Consider the following 10,000-nt stretch of genomic DNA (forward strand, 5'->3'; position numbering starts at 1 on the left):
AGGCTATGCTTGGTAAGAAGACGGCATGACATCGAGTTACTTGTTCGCAATTACAAGAAAAGAAATACAAATTCTGGACAGAACGCATACAGTGACACTAACTACACCATCGACGTGTTTACTGCATATGAATATTCTGAAGTGGATATTGAATTAACTTAAATGAACATAAAAGAAAAATTGAATTGAATGTTTCTTTCAGAGTCGGATTGGTTTGTGCAGATCTACATATGTTGCAGTGTGCCCGAGGCGATGTCAACGTCTCTTTTATGGCCGAATTAAAAGAATTTCTTAAGTAATCAAGATATGTCAAGAAAACATGATTTATATGGTGTTATTACTTCAAATACAATAATAATTTTATCGAGCTAAATTTGGTCGAGTGACGTTAGATGCAGCTTAGTGGAGGGGGTTAGACGATTTGTTTCTATCAGTATCAGTATCAGTAGCTCAAGGAGACGTCACTGCGTTCGGTCAAATCCATATACGCTACACCACATCTGCCAAGCAGATGCCTGACCAGCAGCATAACCCAACGCGCTTAGTCAAGCCTCGAGCAAAAAAAAAATAAAATAAAATAAAAAGAAATAGAATAAATAATTATTTAATTATAAAAAAAGACTGTGGTTCGATCCAGCTGGCAGGTCTTTTTTTCAAAAGTTTATTGATATTCAATACTGGACCCATTTTAACGATTTTTGAATATCTTTTTCCCCCCTCGTGATTCCTTTATTGGATACAGCGCGCATCACAAGTGAGTCTTGAAGGCCTTGTCTTTCTTGTCTATATTATGTAACCCCTGTGTTTATAATTGCTGTGACTGATCATCTTGATTGTGTGTGTGTGTCAAGTCAAGTCAAAATGATCTTTATAGGGGGTAAAAGAATAAGCTTGTACAGCTTTTTTTCAGTGTGTGTGTGTGTGTGTGTGTGTGTGTGTGTGTGTGTGTGTGTGTGTGTGTGTGTGTGTGTGTGTGCCTGTGTTTGTGTAGGTGTACGTGTGCGCGCGCGCTCGGGTGTATGTGTGTGTGTGTGCGTGTGTGTGTGTGTGAGAGAGAGAGACAGAGAGAGAGAGAGAGAGAGAGAGAGAGAGAGATGGGAGCCCAAACCTACATATTGGTTTGTTTGTTTGTTGATATTTCATAAGGTAATGTTTGAACTTATCCTCGTGGAAGGTTGTCAGCAAATCTTGTAGCATTCTTGTAGAGAAGCAGAGGAAGTGGACTGGCAACGGAAGAAGCTGCGTACCATTTAGATTTGATGAGCTCCTCTGCTAGCCTACTTTTTGGCGGCTATGTTTTCAACCTTCAACTTACAGTAAAAAAAATTACAAAAAAACAAACAAACAAACAAAAACAATGAGATGGTAGCCATCAAAACAGCAGCAGCAGCAACAACAACAAAACAGAATGTAATGTTATTGTTTGAAAGCTGTTTTCCGTGGGGGAAAAGCGGAGTATCGAGGAAGAATTAGTAAATGAGATGCGCACACATTACTCAACTCACACCAGAACATTAACAAACTCAGACATATGCACACACAATTTTAAATACTAAAACGGCAAAAAAAAAGTGTCCATCTGCAGGAAACACAGACAGACAGAAGTGTGAAAGGGCCGTGAGAGAGCAGCAGGGGAAGAAATGCCCCGCTTCAAAAGGAAGTGCACTCATTCCCCCAGTCCCTCTTCACAATCATCACGACCATGCACACATCCAGACTGGCCGTGTATGTATGTGTTGTTGTTGCTTTTTTCCCGCCATTGTTGAATAAAATGGCTTAACAGAAAAAAAGAAGAAAAAAAAAACCCCAAACAAACAGGGGAGGAAAGTACTTCTGTCATTGGTCAAGTCAACATTATAAAAAATAAAATAAAATAAAAACTCCACTCACCGCAGCTTGTTCATTCTGGGTGGTGATGTTGACTTCGTACAGCCAGTACTTCTCCACAATATCCGGGAATAAGATCCTTGCCTCGCTTTCGTACAGGTCCAGGAAATGCTCAGCCTCTGATTGGTTGGTGTTGGTGCCACGTGCTCCACCACCCCTCACCACCATCACCGCCATCACCACCACCGCCATCATCACTACCAGGTCACGTGAGGTCCAAGGTGATGACGCCATAGCTTTCTTGAGCTGAAACAATGATATTTCATGCGTGTGGGGGCTGTGGGGTTGTGGATGTGCGTGCGTGCGTACATGTGTGTGTGTGTGTGCGTGCGTGCGTGAGCATAAGACACACTCTTATATGTCGCAGTGGACACAGGCCAACTCACCACAATGGACATCTTACGACGTAACACAACGGACACGACACCACATAACACAATGAACACAGTAAAACACAACACAGTACAGCATAACACTATACTAAAATAACACAATGGACATTTTTACAAAAGAACACAGTTGGACACAGTACAACAGAATAAAACAAGATACAACGTCACAGGACAACAACGGGGACAGTACAACATTACATCATAAAACAGATACAACATCACAGGACAACAACGGGAACAGTACAACATTCCATCATAAAACAAGATACAACATCACAGGACAACAACGGGAACAGTACAACATATTACAAGCATAGGACAACAACGGGGACAGTACAACATAATAGGACAACAACGGGGACAGTACAACATTACATCATAAACAAGATACAACATAATAGGACAACAACGGGGACAGTACAACATTACATCATAAACAAGATACAACATCACAGGACAACAACGGGGACAGTACAACATTACGTCATAAACAAGATACTTAGAACTCAACGTATCAAAAACCAGATTTCAGGAAGACCAATCAAAAACTAGATTTCAGGAAGACCAGATCTGACCCCTTACCACTTGTCACTGAAGACAAGCAAGTAGAGATCATCAGCGACTTTAAATTTCTCGGACTGATCATTTCCAATGATTTGAAATGGGAGAAAAATACGGAAAAATTGTTAAGAAAGCACAACAGCGCCTGTACTTTCTTCGGTGCCTCAAAATGTTCGGAATTAAAAAAGAAATCATGGTTGAGTTCTACCGAGCAGTCATTGAAAGTGTGCTAACCTTCGCTATTACTGTTTGGTACGGAAACATTTCCAAGGCAGAAGTTGCAGCCCTTAACAGAATCGTAAAAACTGCCACCAAGATTACCGGGGCTGATCTACCTTCTCTAGAAGACACATAATATAAGCGGCTGCTTAAAAAAGCAAAATCAATCAGCCAGGACGAATCACAGCCAGCTTTTGGAATTTTCGAGATGCCCCCCTCTGGTCGACGGTACAGAAGTATAAGGACGAAAACCAATCGCTTCGCCAAAAGCTTTTTCCCCAAAGCAGTCAATGTCCTGTCTCTCGAACAAATCCAGTGTGATAAATAGAATTGTGCAAACAACAACCATCTACCGAAAGATCTAGTCATCAGCCCCATCCACATGTAATATGCAGCTTTTGTGTGTGTGTGTGAGTGTGTGCGTGCGTGCATGTGTGTGTGTGTGTGTGTGCGTGTGTGTGTGTGTGTGCGTGTGTGTGTGTGTGTGTGTGTGCAGTGCGTGCATGTGTGAGTATGCACAAGTTTTTATATTGATATGCACTTGTATGTATCTATCTACTGTGTCTGTGTATGATTTTCAATTTATGTTCATACCTTGTTATGTACCCCCCCCCCCCCGCCCCCCGCAATATTCCTTGTGACTCCGGTACACTTGGTAATAAAGACATATTCTATTCTATTCTAAACTTAGTGCACTGGTCAGGGCCTTGAATGTCTGCCCTAGGTTGGTTTTTTTTATTGATTGATTGATTGATATGGATACTTATATAGCGCCTATCCTCGGTCGGAGACCAAGCTCTAAGACTTTGCAAACACAGGGTCACTAATTTGTCAACCTGGGTAGAGCCGATTTGTGTAAAACATTAATATAAAATCATTAAACGAAGTATACAAATAAGTAAGTACATTAGAATGATTACAATGGAGTGAAAGATAATCATGAAAGCAAATGATTTAAGTAAAATTAAGTTTTTTTTAATAAAAGGGAGAGGGGGGGGGGGTGCACGCAAAGCGAACCCGCACGCACCCACACGCACGCGCTCACTGGAACAAGCGTGCAAATGCACACACACACACACACACACACACACACACACACACACACACACACACACACACACACACAGCGCAAGGCAACACAGATAAAATGATGTCACTTTGAGTGGAAACAGCTCCCTGTGTCTCAAAAAACACACCAAAATAGCCTGTCTTTTTTTGTTTTGTTTTGTTTTCAAATAGTGACTTACCTCAAGAATACCGGGTAACCAACTGGTGATGACTGACTTTGAAGCCACTTCCACCCCTTCTACAACTCTCCCCTCCACCCCTCGCCCACCCACCCCCCTCCCATATCCAACCCCTCCACACACACCTCCTGTAAGCCCCCCACCACACACCCCTAGCCCCTCCTCTCCCGCGCCCCTCCAACTGAGGGGCCAAGATGCCCATATTAATTAATAAGTCAATTTATTCATGAAGGTCAGCCGGCTGCACGCGTCATCCCAACCCACCAGGTGAGGGTTCATTGTAATAACGAAGAGATATATCATACCTCGGTCTGAAGAACGGAACGCTGGAAAATGCAGGAACATGTTTCGTGTCTCGGTCTCCCTGTGTGAGCCATGGAGAAGCTATTGGGGACGGGGGGTGGGTGGTTGGGGGGCGGGAGGAGGAGGCGTAGAAGAGTGGGGTGGGGTGGGGGGCTGGGGGTGGGTGTGGGGGGTGGGAGGGTCCTTGATGTCTGTGAGGCGACGAATGTCGGTTACATCTATCTATCCAGAGTTACTGTTGAAAACTTGTCTTTTTGATGGGTTGGCCAATATCCCAACGTTGCCAGCTAAGTCTTCATCGTCATCATCATCATCATCATCATCATCATCATCTTCTTCTTCTTCTTCTTCTTTAACTCTGTGACGAGACATTGGGGTGCCCCAACCCACAGATGAACTATTCACTACATTCCTCAGGTCTGTAGGTTGTGTGTGGCAAAGCCTGGTGTCTCTGATGACACAGAGAGTGCTATAGGGCTATATGATTGGTCCGTGAAAAAGTGTTGCGATCATCCGCTTGAACAGTTTCTAACCTTGGTGAATTACCTTTCAGTATCAGTATCAGTATCAGCAACTCATGGAGGCGTCACTGCGTTCGGACAAATCCATACACGCTACACCATATCTGCTAAGCAGATGCCTGACTAGCAGCGTAACCCATCGCGCTTAGTCAGGCCTTGGGGAAAAAAAAGAAAAAGAAAAAAAAGAAGACATATATATATATATATATATATATATATATATATATATACAAGAAAAGATTGTAAATAAATGAATAACGAAAATAAATAAATAAATAGATGATTGATTGATTGGATACTTGTACACCGCGCATCATTGATCAGGCTATGATTAGTCCGTGAAAAAGTGTTGCAACCATCCGCTCCAACAGTTTCTAAAACCTTGGTGAATGACTTTTCAGTGGGAGGGGTCTCTAGAGGGAAGCCGACAGGTTAATTCATGGTTTTGCCACTCCTCTTCTGAAGGTATCCGCTCATGAGGAAAAAACAACATCAACATGCTGTTTGCTCCTCCTCACCTTCACTGCAGCGTGTCGGTGGGTGTTGTGAGGTGGTGAGGGTTGGGGTTGCAGGGGAGGGGAGGGGAGGGGAGAGGAGGGGGGGGGCATAGCTGTGTTGATGCCGATGGTTGATTGATTGATTGGATACTTGTACACCGCGCATCATTGATCAGAGACGAAACTCCGAGCCGCTTCACAAACAATGTATTATTAGAGTCAAGTTTCACTGAGGAGTTTTTGCTAGAGAACAACTCTTGTTTCGTGCACTAAGTGCATGCTACACACACGGGACCTCGTCTTGATCGTCGTCCCACCGGAATGACTAGCACCCAGACCACTTCTTAAGGTCTAGTGGATGAAAGAAAAATTATATCAAGCATGGGATTCTTCTTCTTTCGTGGGCTGCAACTCCCACGTTCACTCGTATGTACACGGGTGGGCTTTTACGTGTATGACTGCCCCCCCCCCCCCCCCCCCGCCCCGCCATCTAGGCAGCCATACTCCGTTTTGGGGGATGAGCATGGGATTCGATCCCGTACGCTCAGATTCTCTCGCGTTGTAGCCACCAAGCCACCGCGCTCCACTGCATGCATCATCACAGTCAGGAAAGCAAAACACCTGTGGTGGCAACTTTGTGCACAATTGAAGAATTGAAGACACAGTGGGTTGGGCACTGATAGAATAGACCCACTGCCCTGCCATGCATGTCGTAAGAGGCGACTAAGGCAGGACCACCTCGCCCGGAAGATAAAGGGGTTTGCGTAGGGTTAACTACCCTGCCTGTAAAAAAGACCAGTTACAGAAGCATCGACGACAAAGAACCAGAACATTCACTTGGGCAAGGAAGGGTCTCCATCCCGGAGACTTATGACGCCGTGCAGTGAAAGCCGAAAGGAAGCTGCAAGGCTGACTCCCCTTCTGACACCCAGGACAACAACGCGAGTTGCGACATGGAACATCAGGACGATGTATGAAGCAGGAAGAACCATCCAAGTAGCGAGAGAGATGAAAAACTACAAGATCAGAGTGCTAGGATTGAGTGAGACAAGGTGGCTACAGTCAGGACAGATGAGACTTTCATCTGGAGAGCAACTGCTGTATTCAGGACACACAGAGGATGGAGCCCCCCCACACAGAGGGTGTGGCCCTGATGCTGGCACCGGAGGCACAGGGGGCACTCATCGGCTGGGAACCTGTCAACTCCCGCATCATCACAGCCATGTTTACCACCAAGAAGAATGATGTCAGGCTGAACATCATCCAGTGCTATGCTCCCACCAGTGATGCGGAAGTGAGAAGAAAGATGACTTCTACCAACAGCTACAGACAGTGATAGACAGAAGAGGAGCCAAAGACATAACCCTACTGATGGGAGATGTCAACGCCAAGATCAGAAGGAACAACACCAGCTACGAGGACACCATGGGGACACACGGACTGGGACAGATGAATGAGAATGGTGAGCGCTTTGCAGACCTGTGCGCCCTGAACCAGCTGGTGATAGGAGGAAGTATCTTCCCACACAAGCGCATCCACAAGGCCACATGGAGATCCCCGAACCACATCACGGAGAACCAGATATACCACATCTACATTAGCCGCAAGTTCAGGAGATCATGGCAGGATGTACGAGTGATGAGAGGAGCTGATGTGTCATCAGACCACCACCTTCTTACGACGACAGTGAGACTTCGCCTCAAGAGATTCACCAACGCCAACAACACACGGACAAGGCACAATGTTGGACTGCTCAGAAACGACACACAAGCAGCATTCCAGATCAGCCTTTCCAACAGGTTCCAGCCACTATAAGAGCTGATAGAAGACGGTGAGATGGACATCGAGACACAGTGGGAACACAGCAAGAAGCTCTGGCACGACACATGTGAATAGGTCCTTGGCAAGAAGAAAACTCAACACGAGGAATGGATCTCTGCCAACACTATCCACAAGCTGGAAACAAGGAAAGAGAAGAAAACTTTGCTGAACACGAGCAGAACAAGAGCAACTAAGGCAAAGACACAGGAAAAGTACACAGCAGCGGACAGAGATGTAAAGAGTAGCATCAAGAAGGACAAGAGGGAATACATCGACGACCTGGCCAGTCAAGCAGAGGCAGCAGCTGGACAGGGGAACCTGAAGGACCTGTACCTGGTGACCAAGTAGTTGACGGGCAAGTTCCAGCAGACCGACAATCCAGTGAAGGATAAGAACGGGAACCCAGTGACAACAACCGAGGAACAGCTGAAACGATGGGCAGAACACTTCAGGGAGCTGCTGAACCGCCCCGCCCCTGACGCACCACTGGACATTCCACCTGCAGAGACAGAACTGCCCATCAGCTGCGACAAACCCTCAAAGGTAGAGATCAAGAAGGCCATCATGTCTCTGAGAAATGGGAAGGCTGCAGGGCCGGACGAGATACCAGCAGAAGCCATCAAAGCAGACACGGAAAGAGCTGTCAACATGCTATACAGCCTCTTCAGCAAGATCTGGGAGAAGGAGGAGGTACCAGTCCAGTGGAAAGAAGGAATCATCATCAAGCTGCCAAAGAAAGGAGACCTCAGGGACTGCAGCAACTACCGAGGGATCATGCTCTTGTCAACACCAGGCAAGGTTCTCAACAGGGTTCTACTGGAAATGATGAAAGAGGCCTTCGATCCAAGCCGACCAGCAGCAGGCTCGGCCAACCTGGCCGCATCATCGTGGAGCAGTCGCTGGAGTGGAACTCCCCCCTCTACATCAACTTCATAGATTATGAGAAGGCCTTCGACGGTGTGGGCAGAGAGACGCTGTGGAAGCTGCTGAGGCACTACGGAGTCCCAGAGAAGATCATCTCCCTCATCCGGTGCACCTACAAGGACATGAGCTGCAGGATTGCCCACGCAGGCCAGCAGTCCGAAAGTTTCGAGGTGAAGACCGGAGTTCGTCAAGGGTGCCTGCTGTTATCGTTCCTCTTCCTCCTGGTCATCGACTGGATCATGAAGACCACTACAACAGGCAGGAACAACGGTTTACAGTGGACACTCTGGACAGCTGGACGATCTCGACTTCGCTGACGACCTGGCGCTCCTGTCACACAACCACAGCCAGATGCATGACAAGACCACTCGCTTGGGGACCACGTCAGCCAGGACAGGGCTCAAGATCAACAAGAAGAAGACCGAGCTGATGAAGATCAACACCACTGCCAACACTCCAGTCACAGTCGGTGGAGAGCCCATCAAGGAGGTGGAGTCTTTTGTCTACTTGGGAACCGTGGTTGACCGACAGGGAGGCACGGACCGAGACGTCACAGCCAGAATCGGCAGGGCAAGAACAGCTTTCATCATGCTGGGCATCTGGAGCAATCAGTATGAAAACCAAACTCAGCATCTTCAACTCCAATGTGAAGTCAATTCTGCTCTACGGATGCGAGACATGGCGGACAACACAGACGATGCAGCAGAAGATTCAGACATTCTTCAACACCTGTCTGAGGCGCATCTACAAGATCCGATGGCAGGAGAAGATCCGAAACGAAGATCTGTAGGAGAGAGCGGGACAGGAACCAGTGGCCAATCAGATACTGCGGAGGAAATGGGGCTGGATCGGACACACCCTCAGGAAGCCAGCGTCCAGCATCACACGCCAAGCCCTGACCTGGAACCCGCAGGGAAAGAGGAAGAGAGGCCGGCCTCGCAACAGCTGGAGGCGAGATACCGAGGCAGAGCTGAAGCAGCAAGGGACCAACTGGACTGGAATGGCCAGAACAGCCCAGAACAGAGTGCGAGGGGTCGTCGATGGCCTATGCTCCACCAGGAGCGAAGGGCAAAATGAAAATGAAGACACAACTTTATCGGCCAGTCCGCCTCTTTCTCAGCTCTTTCCTTGTCCTGCATTTTCCTCTCTCTCTCTCTCTCTCTCTCTCTCTCTCTCTCTGTGTGTGTGTGTGTGTGTGTGTGTGTGTGTGTGTGTGTGTGTGTGCGTGTGTGTGTCACTCGCTTCCGTTTCGTAAAGATATGAGCGATGTTGTGTCTCTCAGTTTAACGCTGCGTTATCCGTGTACATATATACATGTACTGAGTATAACAACATTTATATGTGTATGTGTTTGTGTGTCTCTTAGAATGACGGCAGATATATAAGTCGGCCAAAGTGCTAATATCTTCACCGTTGAAAAATAAAGATTCATTCATTCCAACGACCGCAAAAAAAGGAAAACTATGCTTCTTCAATAATAAGTTTCCCTGGCGTGAAGACTACAACCACGTGTCTCTGAACAATAACAATGATTTTAATGCAGTCTTTCCATGCCATCTGGCCCATATGGAGTGATGGCCTAGAGGTAACGCGTCCGCATAGGAAGCGAGAGAATCGGAGCGCGCTAG

The 10,000-nt window shown here is 46.7% G+C and overlaps 1 protein-coding gene across 3 annotated transcripts in view; it reads right to left on the bottom strand.

Moving 5' to 3' along the window:
- LOC143280014 (angiotensin-converting enzyme-like) overlaps positions 1 to 10,000 on the bottom strand; it is a 46,346-nt gene that overhangs the window by 20,798 nt on the left and 15,548 nt on the right. For 2 of the 3 annotated variants that reach the window (XM_076584458.1, XM_076584459.1), the window contains exon 2: positions 1,891 to 2,133. In XM_076584458.1, coding sequence (XP_076440573.1) covers positions 1,891 to 2,133 — 243 coding nt within the window. Of the gene's footprint in view, positions 1 to 1,890; positions 2,134 to 4,306; positions 4,425 to 10,000 lie in introns of those variants that run through there. The other variant, XM_076584460.1, reaches the window with a different exon arrangement.

The sequence above is a fragment of the Babylonia areolata genome, chromosome 3 (genome assembly GCF_041734735.1).
Source record: "Babylonia areolata isolate BAREFJ2019XMU chromosome 3, ASM4173473v1, whole genome shotgun sequence".
Lineage (NCBI taxonomy): Eukaryota > Metazoa > Mollusca > Gastropoda > Neogastropoda > Buccinidae > Babylonia > Babylonia areolata.